The sequence below is a fragment of the Pipistrellus hanaki genome, assembly GCF_964339955.1.
Source record: "Pipistrellus hanaki genome assembly, chromosome: 12".
NCBI lineage: Eukaryota > Metazoa > Chordata > Mammalia > Chiroptera > Vespertilionidae > Pipistrellus > Pipistrellus hanaki.
Window position 1 is genome coordinate 39,870,517 of NC_140514.1, and position 20,536 is coordinate 39,891,052.

At 51.6% G+C, this 20,536-nt stretch overlaps 2 protein-coding genes across 4 annotated transcripts in view; both read right to left on the reverse strand.

The window, feature by feature from the left end:
• FBXO41 (F-box protein 41) overlaps positions 1-5,674 on the reverse strand; it is a 28,897-nt gene extending 23,223 nt beyond the window's left edge. For 2 of the 3 annotated variants that reach the window (XM_084901282.1, XM_084901279.1), the window contains exon 1: positions 3,949-4,219. The gene's annotated coding sequence lies outside the window, so the exon portion shown is untranslated. Of the gene's footprint in view, positions 1-3,948; positions 4,220-5,654 lie in introns of those variants that run through there. The other variant, XM_084901280.1, reaches the window with a different exon arrangement.
• A 5,681-nt stretch (positions 5,675-11,355) lies between these two features.
• EGR4 (early growth response 4) lies at positions 11,356-13,940 on the reverse strand. The gene is made up of 2 exons (XM_084900152.1): positions 13,537-13,940; positions 11,356-13,112 (listed from the first exon to the last, which is right to left on the reverse strand). Exons 1-2 carry the CDS (start codon positions 13,667-13,669, stop codon positions 11,788-11,790), a joined length of 1,458 nt encoding a protein of 485 aa, XP_084756278.1. The 5' UTR covers positions 13,670-13,940; the 3' UTR covers positions 11,356-11,787.
• Between the last annotated feature and the right edge of the window lie 6,596 nt (positions 13,941-20,536).

Genomic DNA, 20,536 nt, shown 5'->3' on the forward strand with positions numbered 1-20,536 from the left:
TCTCTCATCGATGTTTCTAACTCTCTATCTCTCTCCCTTCCTCTCTGTACAAAATCAATAAAATATATTTTTTTAAAAAACAAAAAACAACATCTTGACCAACATCTTCATTATCGACTCAGAACCTTGGATGCAACCCCAAAGCATCTCTGAATGAATTCTCAAAGTCCTCTTTAGATCTCACCAATTGCTAATTTTTAACAATACTATCTTATAAATATTTCTTAAAATATGTTTTATTGATTTTAGAGAGAGAGGAAGGGAAAGGATGGGAGGCAGGGAAGGAAGGAGAGAGAAAGAGAGAGAGAGAGAGAGAGAGAGAGAGAGAGAGAGACTGACTGACCAGCATGAGCCAAGACTTGGGACTCCCTTTTCCATCTGATGAACTCTGCAGGCCTAACTCAAATGCTACTCTTTTCACAAAGCCCTCCTGGCCCCTTCCTCCAGCTCAAATCACATCACACATCCATCACTCCTTACCACAGCGCCTTGTGTATGGTAACAGGTATCACATGCTGGATGGTCATGGACCTGTGTGCACATCGGGTCCCACCCTATACAGTGCTACCGACTCACACCTGCCTGACACACAGTAGAAATTAGTATGTTCTTAGAGGAATCACACTGAATAGTCGGTGAATTTATTTATTTATGTAACCAAAGTGATTTCTTTTTCAAAATTGATTTCAGAGAGGAAGGGAATGGGAGAGAGAGATGGAAACATCAATGATGACAGAGAATCATTGATCAGCTGCCTCGTGCATGCCCCTTGGGGGGATCGAGCCCACAACCCCTGCATGTGCCCTGACCAGGAATTGAACCTGTGAGCTCCTGGTTCATAGGTCGATGCTCAACCACTGAGCCACACCAGCCTGACAGCAGAGTGGTTTCTACTGCTTATCGTCAGGGAACTGCGTGGATTTGGTTACAATCAAATCAACCGCTGGCTCTGCTCCTCGCCCACTGGGAGGTAAGGACTTGCTGTGTCCTCACATTGTTACTCTAGTGGAGTTCCAAGGCTCAGAGCTCGTCTGCTTCATTCTATTCTATTCTATCCACCCAATGAAAGATGTCCAACACAGGCCTGTGCCAAGCATTGGGGACACCAAGATCATGCCTTCACAGTGCTTGCAGCCTAATAATCCAAACAGTGAACACTTATCTACTAATTATTCTGGTCAGAATAAATAGTATTCATATTCAATTCAATATTCAATTCATATTCAATCCTCAAGACAGGACTGCCAAGTAGGTGGTATCATCTCCACTTCAGGATGAGGAAATCGAGATTCAGAGTGGCAATCACTTACTGTAGGCCAGTAAGTGACAGTTGCTTTGGTGGCCTGCAATGAGCCATGCCTCCTGGTAGTCTAACCTTTATGCAGTCCCCTCCCACACTGGCTCAGAGCTGGGCCACATGACTTACTTTGGCCAATAGCAAGCCTGAAGCAGGCAGAGATTTGATAAGCAATCCTACCTTAGGGCTTATCCTCTTAGAATATTTTTCTCTTGGGATCCAGATGCCATGTAAAAAGCATGGGCTAGACTACTGAATGACTAGACGCCATGGTTAGAAAGACCCTAATGGATGAAAAGCCACCTTGATATTCCTTTCCAGCCAGTCTCTCTCTTTTATTTATTATTATTTCTTTTAAAAATATATTTTATTGATTTTTTACAGAGAGGAAGGGAGAGGGATAGAGTTAGAAACATCAGTGAGAGAGAAACATTGATCAGCCACCTCCTACACACCTCCCACTGGGCTGTGCCTGCAACCAAGGTACATGCCCTTGACCAGAATGGAACCTGGGATCCTTCAGCATGCAGGCCAACCCTTTACCCACCAAGCCAAACCAGTTAGGGCTCTTTTATTTTTTTAAGAGAGAGAGTGAAAGAGAGGTAGAGGAGGGAGACAGAGAGAGAAACACTGACATGAGAGACACATTGATTAGTTTCCTCACACTCTCGTGCCCCAGGGCTGGGAATCGAGCTCACGGCCCTTGGGTCTGTGGACCAACGCTCTAACCACTGAGCAACCTGGCCAGAGCATCCGGTCAGTCTCTTAACTGAATGTAGCTGCGAGGTGCCAAGTGAGTCCACAGTCACAGTCAGCCCACAGATCGTGACAAATAACAAAGCACTTGTTTTAAGCCCCTACATTCTGGGAAGGCTTGTTACATACCAGTGAATAACTGAAACAGTGACGAGCCAGAATGTGAACCCAATGCTACCTGACTGACTTCGAAACCCGTGCTCTTAGTGTCCCAACACTCTGTTCCTTCTAGATGGGGATGGACTGTTGCACCAGTACTATAATAGTCACAGGTTGGCCCAGAATAGCACTCAATCAATATCTGTTGGGTGAATAAGTGAAGGGTGTGGTATGCGACCAGAGAGGGAGTAAAATCTAGAGAATTCAAAGGCAGACGGGCAATAACCTTTCAACAGCCATGACCCTCCCCCCTTCCATGCGGAATGTTACAAATATTCCAAAAACAAAAACAAGCGAGTTATCCCTACATCTAGAAGAAGTGTGTGGGTATCACCGAACTCCCTCCCTCTGTCCCTTTCTCTGTTAAATAAAGATCCGCCAAAATCGAGAAGTTAGCAGACCTTGGTCATTCCCCCCCAACTCCGTACCAGGCCGCTGGCATCTCCTCTCCTCCCCATTGGCCTTCTGGGTCCAACAACTCTTTCTCCCTCTTTTCATAGAAAACCCACATGTAGGAAAGCAGCAGAGAAGGTAACATGTATAGAAATGGGGGTGGAAGATCTGGATGTTAACAGATGGCTCCATGGGTCAAAGAAATGAAGCCCCAAGCACAGTTTCTTCATCTGCCGGCAGCAGGAGAGGTTTCTGAGGAGGGGGAGGCAGCTGGGGGTGTGCCTGTGGATGGACAATAAAGGAAGGCCCCCTGCCTCTCTGAACCCCTCCGAATCCATCCCCCACCAAGGCCACCAAGGCGGAGGCTCTAGCTCCCCACACCTAAGGCTGTGGCCCCACTACGTGTGCCTCCCAGAGAAGTCACTGCAGCCTGCTGAAGACCTACAGGAGTCTGAGCATCCAGCCCCCTGCTTCCTGGCAGCCCTTACACTGCCTTTTTTTGTGCTAAGGTCCCCCTCGTCCTCCAGCTCCTGCAAACATGCACACACCTTCCAAGGTCACACACACACGGCTCAGCACCTGGATCCCACACCCAGAAAACCATCTGGGCCCCTCGCTGCACACTCCGCCTACGGAGCGAGCAGGCCCCACTCCTAGCCACAGGCAGAGTGGGCAGTGCACACAGGTCTGTAGCACACACTCACATGCAGAGCCTTGCAGAGGGGCCCAGGCGCCCAGATCACTGTGGGCAGTCACCAGCGGAGGCACTGGGATAGGAGCAGATAGGAACATGGGGGAGCACACACATGCACACACACCTCCATACCACATCACACGTGCACACCGGCACGCACAGACACCTACACCCTCTGACACACCGCACAGGTGCCCAGCCAGGCCTCAGCACGAAGCCCTTCCCCCACGCCCTTTCAGAAGCAGGTGGGAGGAGGAGGGCTGGGGTTTGAGGGCGCTCCCCCTCTTCCTTCTCTGGCCCCAGTGCTCCCAGGTCCGGAGTCCCAGCGGGGTCTGGAGCCCGCCCCGCCCCCCAACCTGGCGAGACTGGCTAGAGGGGGAGGGGAGGGATGGGGAGTCTGGTCTCAAATTGTTCTGATTTAATTCCTTGCATTAACCCCTTCTTTGCCTCTGGCTTGGCCTGCCCAGAATCTCTCCCTCCGGGCCTCCAGGGGGCTGAGGGGGAGAAGGGGGAAAAGGAAGAGGAGGAGGAGGAGGAGGAGGAGGAGGAGGAGGAGGAGGAGGAGGAGGCGGCGGCGGCCCGGGTCCTCCCTGCCTCCTCTCTCCAGGAGCGCAGTCGGTCCCGCAGTGCGCCCGCGGCTCGTCCTTACCTCCCGCACCCCGCCGCCAGGCCGGGCCCCGCGGCCCTCGGAGAGGGGTGCAGAGGCGGCCCCCGCGTGCCTGGTCCTGATGCTGGGCCGCCGCGGGGCCTCGGGGCTCGCTCCCCTCCGCAGCCTCGGGTGGCCGGCAGCCGCGGCGTGCGCCCCCGCCTCCCCACCGGGGCGGGGGCGGCCCAGCCTCCCAGCCGGGCGCGGCGGGAGGGGCGCACCAGCCGGGTGGGGGATGGATGGACGGAGGAGGAAGGAGGGGGCGCACGGCCGGAGGAAAGCAGGGAAGGGGGAGGGAGGCGGCGGGGAGGTGGGGCGGAGCCGGCCCCTCCTCCGGGGCGGGCTCTCCGGTGAGCCGGGGAGCGGCAGACGCCGCCAGAAGCGGCTGCGCCGGGACCCCACGTTTTCCCCGCGAAGGTGTCTTGGGTGGGGGAGGGGTCCGCGGCGCCGCCCTGAGGGTGTTCGGGGCGCCGCTCCCGCAGCGCTCGTCCTGGGTCCCTGCCTTCCCAGCTCCCAGCACTGCCCAGTGCCCCCCTCTCCCTGCCCCGGGCACCCCCGGTTGTGGCCTCTGCTGTCCACCTTTGACCAGAATGGAACCTCTCCGCCCTGATCCTGCCACTCCCACGCCGGCTTGGGGCTCCCCATTCGGGGCAAAACCTTGGGTGAGCGGTTCTGCAGCACGGGGAGAGGGAAGGCGCGCTGCCCTGCTTCCTGGGGTTTGCGCCACCGTCCCCCAGCGGCCTCGCGGGGTGCCCGCCCGGGTGTGCGCCTCGGTGAGAAGCGTGGTCCCTGCGGAGACGGCTTGGGTCCGTTCTCTCTGGGCATCCCTAGGGAACCAGGGGAGTTGGGAGTGGCTGGGGCCAGGCTCGGACGCTTGCCATTAAGAGTGCCATCTAGTGCCACATGTTCCCTGGCTCAAAGGAAAGGGGCAGAGGCTTCCAACCCAGGCTGCTTCCCACCTGGCCCTTGGCTTGAGATTGTTTCTCCTGCCCTAACCGGTTTGGCTCAGTGGAAAGTGACACCTGGACCCCACACCCAGAAAACCATCTGGGCCCCTCGCTGCACACTCCACTTAAGGAGCATCGACCTGCAGACTGAGAGGTCCCAGGTTTGATTCCGGTCAAGGGCATGTACACTGGTTGCGGGCACAACCCCAGTAGGAGGTGTGCAAGAGGCAGCTGATTGATGATTCTCTCTTATCGATGTTTCTAACTCTCTATCCCTCTTTCTTCCTCTCTGTAAAAAATCAATAAAATATATATTTTAAAAAAAGATTGGTTCTCCGTGCTGGAGGAGGAACAGTCTGGCTGTCCTAGGCTTGGAGGAGGTCCTCAGGGCTGGGTGGGGCCTGAGAAGTCAGACAGGGTGCTGAGGCTACCAAGCCCAGGGCTGAGCTGGGCTTTGGGTGAGGAAAGGGAGAGATGGCATTACAGGCGGAGGGTAGTGCATGGGCAGAGGCACAGAGGTCAGTGTGGGCAGGTTGAGCACCAAGGCCGTGAGGGGCATGCCAGCTTCAGCAGAGCAGAAATCAGTGTACCCCAGGATTCTCTAATAAAGGAGTCTGACTGGACTTTCCTTGGCCCCATCCTACTGCTAAAGCAGAAGCATTGGTATTTAGTATCATTTGGATAATTTGTAGACGTGTCCCGTGGCTTTGGGGAGAAGCAAATTGAATAAGGACTGAGCCAGGCAGGTCCAACTCCTCTTACCTCCTCTTCTTTTCTCTAGCTCCTGAATTTCTTTCCTCCTCCAGAAATTCTTAGATTGAACAAATCCAAGTATTGAAATAACTCATCCTAAGACTTAAATGATAACAGCTCCTATTAACCAACTGCTAAGCATCATGATAATTATTTTTTAAAAATATTTTTATTGATTTCAGAGAAGGGAGAGCAAGAGAGAGAGAGAGAGAGAGAGAGAGAGAGAGAGAGAGAATGAGAGAGAAACATCAATGATGAGAGAATCATTGACCAGCTGCCTCCTGCACACCCCCTGCTGGGGATTCAACCCAAAACCCAGGCATGTGCCCTTGACTGGAATCAAACCCGGGACCCTTCAGTTACCAAATTCCAAAGTTATGCTTAAATACAGTGCCTTCCTGCTACCTCTTTACTGTGTTAGGCCCACTGAGCCTTCCTCTGCCAAAATGCAGGTTGCTTAAATCCACCTGCTTTTGCACACAGCCCAGAATATCCACATACTAATATTGTCTTGGTTTAACCTTCATTGCAATGATGTTTGTCTGTCCTCACTCTGTGCTTCCTGCGAATATGCAAAAACATGCTTGTGTATGTTTATATGTGCTTGTGTGTATGTGCATGTATATGTGTACCTGTGTATGTGCATGTGTGTGTGTGTTTGCAAGTGTGTGCAGATCTGAATCCATATGTGTGTAAATGCAGTTATACATTGTGCATGTATAAATGTGTGTATGCACGAGTGAATGCACATGTGTATGCATGTGAATGTGCATATATTTGTGTGTGGAGGTGTGTGTGCACGCGCGCGCGAATGTGTGCCCATGCTACATTTCAGACAACAGTTCCTGCTTGGTTGTTATGGGAACCACAGTTCTAAAAATGTTAAACTGAATCCCACTCCATGTGGACCAGAGAAACCAAAAGAGAGAGGTAGAACTGAATGACAAACACATCTGGAGCTCAGAGCTAAGGCAGAGAATCGTGGGCTTATCACAGACTAGTCAGATGTGGTCTCACTCATGAGACCCAATGGCTCAGATCAGAGCCTCAGCACTGCTTAGACCCATTTCTTCATTCTGATCCTTTCCCTGCATCCTGCTCCTTAACCATCTTCCTTCCTCCCTCTTTCCTCTTCTCTTTTCCTTTCTCCTTTTAGGCATTTAGGCACTATTTTTTTTTTCCTTTTTGCCAATGAGCCCACACAATAATTAAGTATTTAAGTGTGCTGGACAGTAGGCTTGATGATATGGCAGCCACACTGTGAATCAGACAAGGTCTCTGCCCTTGGGTAGGAGGATTTGATTAATACAGGAGGGGAGGGGAGAGGGCAGAGTGATGGGAGAGACGACAGAGGAGGGTGGAAGATAAATTTGGGTTAGATATGGAGGATTTTAAATGCAGTGTATTTTTTTTTTTATAGGAAGGTGGAAACCATGGTCAGTTTTGGATAAAACACCATCAATTATGTCTTAGGGAGATTACAACAGTAGTGAAGTGGAATGGAGGGAGAAAGAATGGAGGCAGAGGGACCACAGGAAGCAGTTTGATATAGTGCAGGCTTGTCATAAACAGGGTACAGGGGTTGGGTGGGTGGGGGGAGAGGAAACAGAAGACATTCTTGGTTGCTTTGTGAAACTTTCCCCTATATCCCATCTCATCAACATTATTTTTAAAAATATTTTACTTATTTCATATAGGAAGGGAGAGGTATAGAGAGGATGGAAATATCAGTGATGAGAGAGAATCATTGATTGGCTGCATCTTGGGGGATTGAGCCCACGACCCAGGCATGTGCTCTGGTCTTGGAACTGTTAGGCCTGGATTCCAGGCCCACTTCAATCTCTTATCTTCTGTGTGCCCTTAAGAAAATCCCCAAACCTGTTGCGCCTCAGTTTCCTCCTCATGAGGGTCAGACTGAATGTTTTTGTAAGCTCCTTCCAACTACGTGTTACTATGAGGTTCTGTGTGACTGTCACAGCCAAGGTGTTCATGTATGTGGAAGGGGTGGCATGGGCTGAGGTGCTGGCAAGAGGCACAGAGAGGATAAATGTGGGAAATATTTTAATAGAGAAATCAACATCTTCTGGTTTCAGTTTTCAGCAACATCGTTGAACAGCTATCCCCAAAGTCCTCCTGCTTCACAATATGTGGACTGATTCACAAAATATAAGAATCACCTGAAGTGCTGAGCTGAGCTTGAAGAAAGGAAAGAAATTCTACATGAACCAAAAAAAAAAAAAAAAAGGGGGGGGGGACTGAGACCAAGACATGTAAGCATGCGATGTGCTGTGACTAACCAGAAGGTATAGGGAGGAAGGAATATTGCTTGTCTGTCCTGACCCGGTGGTCCTGCTTAGAGTAGGAGGAGTTGCCTCTGAGAATTTGTAACTAAATGAGTTAGCGTTTGAACTCCACAGAAATCTCAGGCCAAGAAATTAACATAAAGATTAGTTTTCAACCACCAGCAAGGCTCAGTGGTTGAGCTTTGACCTATGAACCAGGAGGTTACAGTTTGATACCCAGTTGCCTGGGTTTTGGGCTTGATCCCCAGTGTGGGGCATGCAGGAGGTAGTCGACCAATTGTTCTCTCTTATAATTGATGTTTCTCTCTCTCTCCCTCTCCCTTCCTCTCTGAAATCAATAAAAATATATTTAAACAAAAAAGATTGGTCTCGCCGAAACCGGTTTGGCTCAATGGATAGAGCGTTGGCTTTGGGACTGAAAGGTCCCGGGTTCAATTCTGGTCAAGGGCATGTACCTTGGTTGCGGGCATATCCCCAGTAGGGGGGTGCAAGAGGCAGCTGATCGATGACTTTCTTTGATTGATGTTTCTAACTTTCTATTTCTCTTCCTTCCTCTCTGTAAAAATCAATAAAATATATTAAAAAAAAAAAAAAAAGATTGGTCTCCATCAGTTGATTCTCCTGGAATGCCTGGCACAAGTAAACACAAAATTGCTCAGAAGAAACATACCCTCAACCCAGATCACAGAATATTACTGCCCTGGCAAATCCCCACTGAAGATTAGTTCACTAGATAAAAATTACAATACATAAAAGGGAACAATATACCCTGAATGGGGTGAGAGTAGGAAAGACTCTGAAGACAGCAGGTCTAAGTGACAGCCTGGATTGGGGGAGGGGAGAACTGAGATTATTTAAGTGAGTTTAGGGAATCAAATGATGGTCACCATTAGCAGAAATTGGGTACAGTATATAAGGAAGGATGACTTAGACAGATTGTATTTGAAACGATGGTAGGATACCCATATGGAGATGTGCGTTAGTCAGAACCACGGGACTGTAGCTGGGGTAGGGACCAGGGCTGCCCGACTTAGAAGTCATCTATGTAGCAGTGATAGGTGAAGGCCCGGGAATGAATGAGCTCTCCTAGGAGAGTGCTGAAATAAAACTAAATCTGGGAACCATCCACATTTTGAGAGCTAAATGAAGAGAATCTTTACTTGCTCTCTGGTTGGGTCCTGCCTGATTTTCCAGTTGTTTGATTTTAATTATTTCCATCTCCTGCTTAACATTCTTTCCCCACTGAGTCCCTAGGGGATAGTCCAGAAAATTCAGCAGTTTCCCTTGGGAGTAATAGGAGGGACTTCTGAGCTGGGAGTTCTGGAACCAGGCTGGGCTCTGGGGACTAGCACTAGTGCTACATCAGTTTTCTCATTGGTGATATTTGGCCTCGATAGGTGTGAAGACAAGCTGGGGTGTAATAGAGCAGACCACTTGATGGAATGCTGATGAAGAAGGCAAGGGTGGGGTAGTGAGATGCCACCCACCACAGCATGTCTGCCCTCCTTCCTTCGTTCAGATGACGTGTTTTGGGACCGGTTGCTTGAGATCTGGGCCTTTGAGCTCTTCCTTACCTGCTCTTCATGGAAAGTGAAGCCAGGTGGTCAGTGTGAAAGGTGTGATCACTTACACAGTACATAAGGAGAGTCATCCTTATCTTATGTCTCCATGAATCTATTACAATACTTGACAGTCCACCATTTGAGCCTCTCTCCAGGGTTAAACACTGCCCTCTGCAGGCCATTCTTTTAAAATGTTAACTCCTAGAAGAGGTAATATCAAATCCTTTATCACAAATTGGTTTATTAGATACAAGATACTCAACTAAATGAAAGCACTTAACACCTGGGGAGAGAAATGGGTGGAATTCTCTATTTCACCTCTTGGTTGGAGCGTAGCTCATCTGGTATATTGAACCCCAACATACCAAAGTTGTGGGTTTAATCCCCAGTCATGGCACATACAAGAATCAACCAATGAATGCATAAATAGGTGGAATCCTATTTTCAAATTAATGTTTTTCTCCCTCTCTTTTCTATCTCTAAAAATCATTTAAAAAATTTTAAAAATATATATTTTATTGATTTTTTATAGAGAGGAAGGGAGAGAGATAGAGAGCTAGAAATGTCGATGAGAGAGAAACATCGACCAGCTGCCTCCTGCACACCCCCTACTGGGGATGTGCCCGCAACTCAGGTACATGCCCTTGACTGGAATCGAACCCGGGGCCCTTCAGTCCGCAGACCGACACTCTACCACTGTGCCAAACCGGTTTCAGCTAAAAATCATTTTAAAAAAAATGTGTCTTAAAAAAAAAAGAATAGCACACCTCAGAAGAGAAGAGAATGAAGCCCCAGACAGGCCATTCTTTCCTTATCAGACAGGAGTTGCTGGGGAGGAGAGGTGGGATGCTTGACAGCCTTTGAATGCCCCAAGTTCTGCCCAAGGTGACCAGGAGGAGTGTGTAAGCTTTTGGGTTGGGAGTTTAGGGAGTGAAGGGCACCAAGTGAAACCCCAGCTTCCCCATCATAGGGTCATGCTGTCCTCACCATCCTCACCACCCTTCCCCCCCAAAGCCATGATGGGATTCACCTGGGGGAGAGTTAGAGGAGGGGGGCTATGGCAAGTGCAAAACAAAACTGGCTGGTCAGGGGGCTTCTGCCTCCTGTGGAAAGAGCAACTTCATGGGAGGTGGCTGTGAGCCTCGGGCAAGCACTCTCTCTCCTCTAGGCTTGGCTCTGCCCATCAACATCCCAGATGGGATGCGCAGTCCCTTTTGGCACCGAGAGCATGTGATTCTCACACAGACCTATAGGCACTTGCTGGAGACTGTGACACACCACGTACTGGGTGTTCACACACAGCACTGAAATACTGCAGGCTTCTGCTGCTGTCACTGCTGCCTGGGGCTCCCTCTAGTTACAGAACCTATTTCACCTCTTGGTGGGAAGCCGTTCAAACGATGCTATTGATCTGAGGTGCTGCCATTCTGGTTTTTTTTTTTTTTTTGGGGGGGGGGGGAAGGGAGTACTGGCTTTGCAGCCAGACAAATCTGGGTTTGACCCCGACAGTTCCTAGCTGGATTATCCAGAAAGTTTAATATAGGTTGCTTCCTGAATCTTTGAAATGGAGTATGTATATGATTGCTGCACTCAGAATTAAGGAGGATAATATATGCACAATTTTCAGAAACACCTCGAGCCCTTAGGCTAGCTGTGATTAAATTCATTTAATTCAGTACATATTTATTGAATGCCTACTATGTGCCACAGTGCCTGACAGTAGGTGGGTAATGACTCCATGAATGTAAGGAGTCACATTTTCGGGGGGGGGGGGGGGCGGAGGTCGGGGAGTTTTCAGGAGTGGGGAAGGGGCTGGGAAAAAGGGTCAGGAGCTTGGATGGCAGATAAAGCTTTTAGCACAATGCTTTTAATTGCAAAAATAAACAGTTTTGCAAATGCTTGAGAGTAGCGTCTGCATTACAAAAAATTAACAACAAACAGGAAATAGCCCCAAAGCAAAAAAAAACGTTACATCCAAATTGCTGCTGGAAACATTACTGTACAAAATACCGCACGAGACCGGCTCGGCGCTGCCCCAACCTGTCTTTGGGGGGACGACAAGGGGATCATGGGACGGCGTGGGGCGTGCGCCACGTACAAAACACCCTGGAGTCCCAAGGAAAGGACTTCCCCCAAGCGCAGCAGACGAGGAGGCGATCCTGGACGGCGGGAGCTGTCCACGGAGCCGGTGCTAAACGCGGCACTGGTGGAGGCCTGCCCCGGGGCGTGCCGGGAAAGGGGCGGGCCAGGTCCTCCTGCAAACTTGCTTCTCTCCCCTCACAGGGCGGCGAAGGAGAGGCCCAGCGAGTAGAAGCCGAGGCCCTTGAGCCGCTCCTCGGCGCGCGCCTTCTGCTTGAGGTGCACCTTGCTGTGCCGCTTCTTCTCGTCGCTGCGCGCGAAGCGGCGGCCGCACACATCGCAGGCGAAGGGCTTCTCGCCCGTGTGGGTGCGCACGTGCGTGGTGAGGTGGTCGCTGCGGCTGAAGTTGCGGAGGCAGATGCGGCACTGGAAGGGCTTGTGGCCCGTGTGGATGCGCAGGTGGCGGTTGAGCTCGTCGGAGCGCGCGAAGCTGCGCACACAGCTCTCCACGGGGCAGGCGAAGGCCTTGGCGTGCGGCCGCGGGCAGAAGCAGCGCGCGCTGCACCTGCCGCCCCGGCGCCCCTTGCGCCGCGCCTTCGCCGGGGGGAAGGCGGCCGGCGGCCCCGGGGGCTCGGGCGCGCCGCTGCTCCCGGGGATGTCCCCTGCCAGGGGCTTCGGCAAGTCCGCCGCCGCGGCGCTGCGGAGGCCCAGCGGGGACAGCGGGGGCTGCGCGCCGGCCAGAAACTCTCCGCCGTCGCCGCTACTCCCTCCCTCCCCGCCGGGAGGGGTCAGGAGCCCCGGGAGGCCCTCGGCCCCCTCCCCCAAGGCGCCTAAGGCCAGCGGGAAGGCGTCGTAGGCCCCCGTGGGGTAGGAGGGTCTGTTGGCCGCGTCGATGGGCAGCTCCGCGGGGCAACTGATGGACAGCAGGTCCTCGATCTTGGTCGCCATCGGGGGGAAACGGGCCTCGGGGGGCGCCTGGTAACCTCCCTGCGATCCGCAGCTCCCCGGGGCCCCGGCTGAAAGCAGCTCCCAGGGCGCATAGGGGCCTTTGAAGGCCGAGGCAGTGTCCAGCGCTGGAGAGGCCGCAGGGGCCCGGCGGCGGCCCGGCTTGACGTCGGGCGGGGAGAGCTGAGGCTCATACAGGCACTGCGAAGGGGTGCCCCCGGCCGAGGGCGAGGCCTCCCAGAACGCCTCCGTGAAGGCGGCGGCGGCGGCGCCCACATCCGGGGAGTACAGGTCCGGCGGCCCGGCCAGGAAGGCGTCGGGGACCGAGGGGAAAGCGTCCAGCGGAGACCGGGATGCTGCCGCCTCGGGGCCGGGGAAAGGCGCCAGGCCCAGGATGCCCGACATGAGGTTGAAGAGGGACTCGGGGTCGTGCGGGTGCTCGGGCACCGCCTGGATGAAGAAGCTACCGCTGTAGCTGAGGCTGGGAGGAGGTGTGGGCGCAGGCCCCTCCAGGAGGCAGGTGTCGGCTAACTCCCCCCCGGCGCTGCAGCTGCTCAGAGCCCAGCTCAGGAAGTCGCCTGCCGAGGAAGGAACAGGAATCATCAACTCCAGGCACACCGAAAAGGGCGCGCCTCGAGTCGCCTAACCCCTACTCCAGGGTCCCTCGGTGCCCACGAATACACACATACAGTGCCCTTTTTGCACATTCTCATCTCATCCATTTGGAGCAGGCATACGCTCCAAGACGCACACAAAAACATGCACACCCAAAATGCACGTGCACAGGCAGAAAGGACACCTAGATCCACGCACAATGTCCTACGGAGGCGCTGGTGGCCTGGTGGGGTGGGTGGCAATGGCGGAGCGCACCCCAAGACCCCAGAGCTTCCTACCAGCACTCCCCCCACACCTCCTGCATCCCAATCCAATCCCAGCTTGTCTCCGGCCCCGGGCGCCCCCGCACTGCGCCGCCGTCTGAGCGCCCCCAGCCGCGCTCCTTACCTCCCGGGTAGCCGGCGGCCGCGTCCCTGCCGGGCAGCCGGGGCACCTCGGCGCTGGGTTCGGAGCAACAGCCCTCGTCGGCGGACTTGAGCAGAAGCGTGTCGGGGCCCGAAAACTCGCTCAGGTGGAGCATGGCGCGGCGGCGGCTGCTGCGGGGGGCCGGGGCCTCGCACGCGGAGCTTGGGGGCGCGCGGATGGCGGGGAGAGAGGCAGGCGGTCGGGGCGCCCAGCGCGCCTCGCAGACCCAGGTGCCCGGGCTCCTGGCTCCCGGCGCTCAACCTCCGGAAAAGGGGTCGGGAGGCCCTAGCGCCCCTGCTCGTTGGGACCGGCTTCGAGCGGCTGCTCCTCGCCTCTTCCAAGCGCAGCCGGGCTCCCCCAAGCCGCGGCCCCCCCACTTATATAGCCGCGGCGGCGCTGGCACAGGGCTTCCGACTCCCGGGGCCACTGCCATTTCGGGAGGCCCCGGCCCGGCCGCCGTGACGTAAATGCCCAAACATGGACACAGGATGTTTGCCGGGGACTCCCGAAAAGGAAAGCTCGGCTGTGACGTCGCCGCCGCCGCCGCCGCGGGGCCCTCGCCGCTGCGTGCGCGCGCGCTCCCTGCGCGCCGAGCCCCGTGCGCGCGGGGGCCGCGGGGGCGCCCGGCAGGGGCGCTGCGCCGCGCGGGGGGCCGGCGGCCAGTGCGTGCGCTTCCCGCCCGGAGGCACAGGCCGGAGGAAGAGCGCGTGGGTCTGGGGTTCCACGGTGCGGGGTTCGAATCCTCCCTTTGCCACTTACCAGCCGTCTTTTCATCTCTGTGAGCGTCGGTTTCCTCACCTGTTGAATGCAGATATGTATATATACACGTGTCTACTTCATAAGTTTGCTCTAAAGAGTAAAGGTGGGTTAAAGCATATTAAGTTCTAGGCACTGGGGTACTCAGTAAACCACTTTTTCGTTGTTTTCTCACACCTATTTTTTAATATTATTTTATTATTTTTTAATATATTTTATTGATTTTTTACAGAGAGGAAGAGAGAAGGACAGAGTTAGAAACATGGAGCGAGAATCATCGATGAGCTGCCTCTTGCACACCCCCCCCCCCCCCCCAAATGGGGATGCCTCTCAATCAAGGCATATGCCCTTGACCAAAATATACCTGGGACCCTTCAGTCCTCAGGCCAATGCTCTATCCACTGAGCCAAACTGATTTCGGCACACACCTGTGTTTTTAATTTCCTTAGTAGTTGTTTTAGTTTATTCTGGGAAAAATAACTTAAATTGTAAAGGACCATACTACTTGCTAATGGTGAGAGAAAAGGTCAGTTAGTACCCAAGGATATGTTTTCAGTTAAAAATTAAAAGTCTTTATTAAGAGTCTTCTAAGGCTGTATAATGCTCCTTTGTAAAGGAGATCAATTTGTCTGCTATCCATGATCATATAGGAAGTTTCCAACCTTTTACTTTTACCAACATTGCTGTAGTCAGTATCCTTAACTATATACAGGTGACTATATCTGTGGGGTAAATTCAAATGAGTGTAAATTTCGGTCAAATGGTATGTAAAATTTGGAAGGACACTTGGCAAGTTGTCCTTCAGAGAAGTAAGGTCAATTAATTCCTGCTCACTCTTCCTTCACCTACAAGGTAATGAGATAATTCTGTAGAACTTTTTTCTGCCTCCATATAAATGTCGTACGTTAGGGATGCTGTCCCCAGCAACGCACAGAGGATTGACAGGTATATTTCTCTAGAATCACTACCTGGAATAATTGGGCTCCTGAAAAAAAAAAATGAGAGAGAGAGACAGAGAGAGAGAGAGAGAGAGAGACCAACCAGGAAAACGCTCAAAACGACCTCCCTAACCTTAAGGAGGCTGTGAATCTTGGCTGCATATCAGTCAATTCCCACAAAGAAGTCTGCCTACTCTCCTGATCTCATCCTGCAGTGGTTTTCCTCTGTCTTATAGTCTCATCTTTAAAATAATAGTTTAAAATTTTATTTTGTGTTATAGCTCACTTAACTCCTTTCTGGGACAATTTAGCGGATCAAATCAGTCCATGGGATATCATATCTCCTTTACCAAGAGCACCACTTCTTCGAACTCTGGGTGCTGGGAGGTGGGGAGGCAGGCCTAGGGTTCCCTCTTCCCTCTCCACTTTCCTAGGAATGAGAACAAAGTCATTCAAGGGTGATGGGTTAGCAGTGTTTCCCAAAGTGTGGTACGCGTACCCCCAGGGGTACCGGAAAAGTTCGGTGGGCTATGCGTTGCACCGGAGTTTGGTGGGGAGATGCACTGCACCGTGCTTAGCTGCACCTAATTCTACGTTCTCATGAGCACGAGGGGTACTCAGTGTTACGGAAATTATAGAAGGGTACACATATGTCAAAAGTTTGGGAAACACTGGGTTACAGCATAACCAGCAGTGTGTATCCCAGCCTCCCTTGCTGACTGATACCCACCAAATTCTCAGGCCTTTCACCCCATGTCCATTATCCAAACATTCATTCATTCTATTTCTCAGTGTTCATTTATTCAATATTAATTCCTTAAGTGTCTACTATGGGCCAGAAGGTAGATTTTGGCCAGGATCCAGAGACCCATCTCCATTCCTTGCTGCCCCTTTCCCCAACCCACAAGGACCCTACATGTGTGTTTTGGGAATATGTCATCACCTGATCACCTGCAATACACATGTAAACACACTAGCATTCATTTTCTTCTTGAGTTTGGAAATCGTACAAAGGTTTTCTCAGCCGTGCAAATGCAGTATGTTTCAATGAATGCCACAGATCAGTTCTATGTTAGCAGCACATGTGTTTGTATGTAGGAAATGCAGAAACCCAGCACATGTCTGTAAGGATTAGACGCACAGAGCACTATTTATTTTAAACTCTATTTCAGACCTGAGTTTGATTCTAATCCAAGTGCATTGCCAAGACCAGGCAAGCCCACACCAGACACGCAGGGCACACATGTCTCAAGTCCATTCTGGCACTTGGCTGCTGAGAAGGGAGGGGGAGCAAAGGGATTTGGCTAGGCAGGTGTCCAGGGCTCCCCAGGTTTCCCCGTCGGGCCAGATTGGCCAGCCCCAGGTTCCCTGTCCCTTCTGTTGTTCTTCCCTCTGCCACAGCATTCCTCCTGCTTCTTAGTCATGGATAATTTCCCTACTCCTTTGGCAAATCCCAGGCCATTACTGCTCTCTGCCAAAGGCCCTTGGGCTAGGCCTGTGTTAGACAAGGGTCCAACTCCCCCTGTTTTATCTTGTTAGAGGTCAGGCCTACATGCAGAGCTGGGAAAGGAGAAGTGAGCAGGAGAGGAGATGAAGAACACAGCTTGTGGTCTGGGTGTGGGTTAGTCACTCTCAGTGGATGCACAAGCACACACTCTGATACACGGACGGTTACCTGTGAAGGGCAGTTGCATCTGCATTTGGTTCCTTGAGGAGGAGGAGGAAATATAAAGGGGGGATGGACATGTTGTGGTCCCTTCCCAGCACAGTTCCTCTCCATCCTTCCCCCTGATTTTAATGGCTTAAAAAAGGAATTCTGGACCCAGATAGAATAAAGATCATTGGAAGTGGGTGGAAGAGATAGGAGCATAGACCTATAAGCTCCACATTAATTCCCACCTCAAATATAAAACACAAATTTACACAATGAAAAAAAGGGAGATCACATACATTGAGCACTTTACAAACATACTCAATCATCACAAAAGCTCTTGGAGGAAAGAATTGGAGACCCATTTCTCAGATGAAGAAATAGAGTGGGAAAAGTTAAATATGCTCATGGCCATACTTCTACTCCATGGTAGGCCTGAGAGTTAAGCCCAGGTTAATCTACTTCACAGGATAACTTAGGGAAAGATGATTCACTTTATAAAAGGATTCACTCTAGGATGACTTTAGATGAAGGATCCCCCTCTAGCTTTTCAAACATGGTATGATGTGGAATCCTGATCTGGTTGTGCCCACCTCCTCAAGAATTCCCTGGAATGACTGCCTTGGAGAGCAATGCTATGGTCATATCAGACACGTGCTGAGAAATGCGTACAAGGTCCCTGGAAGCCAGTGGGAAAGTTGTTGGTGTTGTCTTTGTTGTTGTTGCTGTTGGTGGTGTGTGTATGTGTGTGAGAGACCTTGAGGGGAATTTTTAATTTCCATAGAAAAAGGTAGAGTTTACTTTTGTTGTTGTTGTTAATTCTCACCTTAGGACAGTTTCCCATTGATTTTTAGAGAGAGTGGAAGGGAGGAGAAGAGAGAGAAACATCAATGTGAGAGTTACATCGATTGGGCGGGATCAAGCCTGCAACCGAGGTACGTGCCCTTGACTGGAATCAAACCCACGACCCTTCAATCAGAGGGCCAACACTCTATCCACTGAGCCAAACTGAGTAGGGTGAGAGTTTACTTACTTTTTTTTTTTTTAATGGAACGTTTCATGAATTTGCATATCATCCTTGCGCTGGGGTTATGCTAATCTTCTCTGTATAGTTCTGTTTTATTTTATTTTTTAGTATACGTCTTGCTGAAGCGAGCACGAGAGTTTGCTTTCTAGGCAGGCACTGAACAGACAATTAGTGAATGAATTAATGAATGAGCAAATTCATTCATCAAGTGTTCATTGAGCACAGCCCTGTGCCAGGCCCTTCGGATGCTGATGCCACCGTGGATGAGACTGGAAGCTCTGGATCCAGGGAGGGAGGTGGGGAAGGGAGGGCCTGTCATCGTTCTGGCAACGCTACCGCCCCTCCCCTCCCCCTCCCCACCTTGATCTTTCTGCTCTAAATATCATTGTGTTTAAATAATAGTGTATGTATTTTTAAAAAGGCTCCAAGAAGACAGCTGCCTCCGAGTATTAATCATGAAGAGGCCAGCACTCAGTCTCCATGGCGACTCCTGACAGAGAGCAGGGGAGCAGCAGTTCCACATCCCGCTTCCTGGGGCCATGGCGACGGGAACACAGCAGCCCCCAGCCTTTCTTTCTCTCTGCCTCTCCTCTCTCCCCCCTTTCCTCTCCATTCTTCGTCTCTCCCATCCTCCTCCTCCACTCCCTCCCTCCTTTTTTTTTTTTTTTCCCTGAAGGATTTATTTAAGAGCGGGGGACAGAGGCAGGATCCAGCCATCAAAGGAGCAAGGACAGGCTGCAGCAGAGATGAAATGTGCCTCCAACGGCAACCTCTGCAGCCCACGACTCCCCTCCTCAAGCTTCACTGACCACCGGGGCAGGGTCTGATTGTCTGTCCCTGAGGAAAGGGACCCATCTCAGGGTCCTTCCCTGCAAGCCCCCCCGCCCCCCCCCCCCCCCCCCCGCCCATGGCCAGGCATTGGTTTATGGTTTCAGTCCTTATTGCTATTTTTAAAAAGTAATATAGGCTTATGAGAACAAGGCAAACATGTTAAAATCTATAATGCAAAAGAAAATACCTTTCCTGATTCTATACCCAGGCTATGGGTGTGAAAGCTTCTGTACCCTCGTTCCTTCTGTCCCTTCCAGTGTGGGTCATGGGGGAGGTGGAAAGAAGGAGAACAAGGCGACTGAAATCTATTTAGGAAAAGTTTCTTAGGTTCTTCCTACACAGCTTCTAAGCTGCTCCCCACAGGAGAGGGGGCTATTCCTCCTCTTTCCTTCCGTCCTACCCCCCGCCGTGGACAAAGTCCACGCTGGACAGAGTGGAGCGGTAGATGACCTCAGAAGAGGTGTGACGAGGATGGATTCTAGGAGGGTCCGAGGCCGGGGCAGGGGCACATGGCTTCGCCACGGCATTGCCCATCCCGGCATTTGGCATGAGCCTCCCTCCTCTGTTCCCTAAGCCCAGTTTTCCCGCGGTGGGCAGCCATGGAGTTGGGTCTTGAGAGGTGGTTTTCTCTGATTATTAGGTCATAGTGTCCATATGATTGATTTTCAGTTCATGAGTTGAGAAGGTGAAAAAGAGGCTGAGAGAGTAGACAGAGAGGCCTATGGCTCTAGAACAGAACTGGAATAAAAAACAAGCCTGCTAGGCCTATCTGGCATGCTTCTCTTCTCTATGGCCGCCTCCCGATTTCTCTCACCTGAGTTCATCTTACTGTCTTTCATCTTTTCTCCTCCTCATCTTTCCTCCTTCCTTCCTTCCTTTTAACATATTTTATTGATTTTTACAAAGAGGAAGGGAAAGGGATAGAGAGTTAGAAACTTCAATGAGAAACATCAGCTGCCTCCTGCACGCCCCCTTCTGGGGATCGAGCCCACAACCAAGGTACATGCCCTTGACCATAATCGAACCCAGGACCCTTCAGTCGGCAGGCCACTAAGCCAAACCGGTTAGGGCTCTCCTCCTCACCCTGCAGTAGTGTTCCTTGAAGTATTCTGAAGTAGATTGCTCAGGTGTCCTGGGATCTGACAACATAACTCCACAATACCCAGGCAGGTTGGCCACAGTGGGACCACTGAGCCATAGCCTGAGTCCTCTGTGCGTCCCTGAAAAACATTAGGCTAGACTTGGTGTTGCAAGTTACAGAAAAACAACCTGAATTAGTTCAGACAAAAATAAAAGTGGGGCGGGGGAGGGGGAGTGTTTACCAGCTCACAGAATCCAGGGGTCAGGACCCCCTCAAGAGCTAGTGGCATCAGGGGCCTGAGTTTTCCAAATGCTCTCAGCTTTTCCTCTTTTCTCCCCCTGAAAACCTGGCCACTCGCAGATTCTGTGTTCTTTATGTCAGCCTGCTGAGATAAATAGATTCTTGTTCTCAAATTCCAGGCAGCAAAGACCTCTGCTCTCCTCCCTACTGCAATTATCTGGCTAGGGGGCAGGGTAATATACAGCTGATAAGATGGCTAGGGGCTTTTGATTGCTTCTGGAGGGCCACTCCCAGAGAAGAGGAAACCCCCGGGAGCCAGGACGCCTCCTAAGAGGCCTCCATCTTGAGCCCTGAGGGCAGGAGCCAGGTAGCAAGGGGCTCTGGCACGTTCTCATCACAGGGGCAGAAATGGGTAGTTCCCTCTGCTAAGCACTGCCCCTGGAGCAAGTCGCCTGTTC

Excerpts from the sequence above, each read along its gene's own strand:
- EGR4 (XM_084900152.1), bottom strand. The coding sequence starts at position 13,669 with ATGCTCCACCTGAGCGAGTTTTCGGGCCCCGACACGCTTCTGCTCAAG. Across the intron at positions 13,113-13,536 it reads GGCCGCCGGCTACCCGGGAG|GCGACTTCCTGAGCTGGGCT; the intron begins GTAAGGAGCGCG and ends CTTCCTCGGCAG.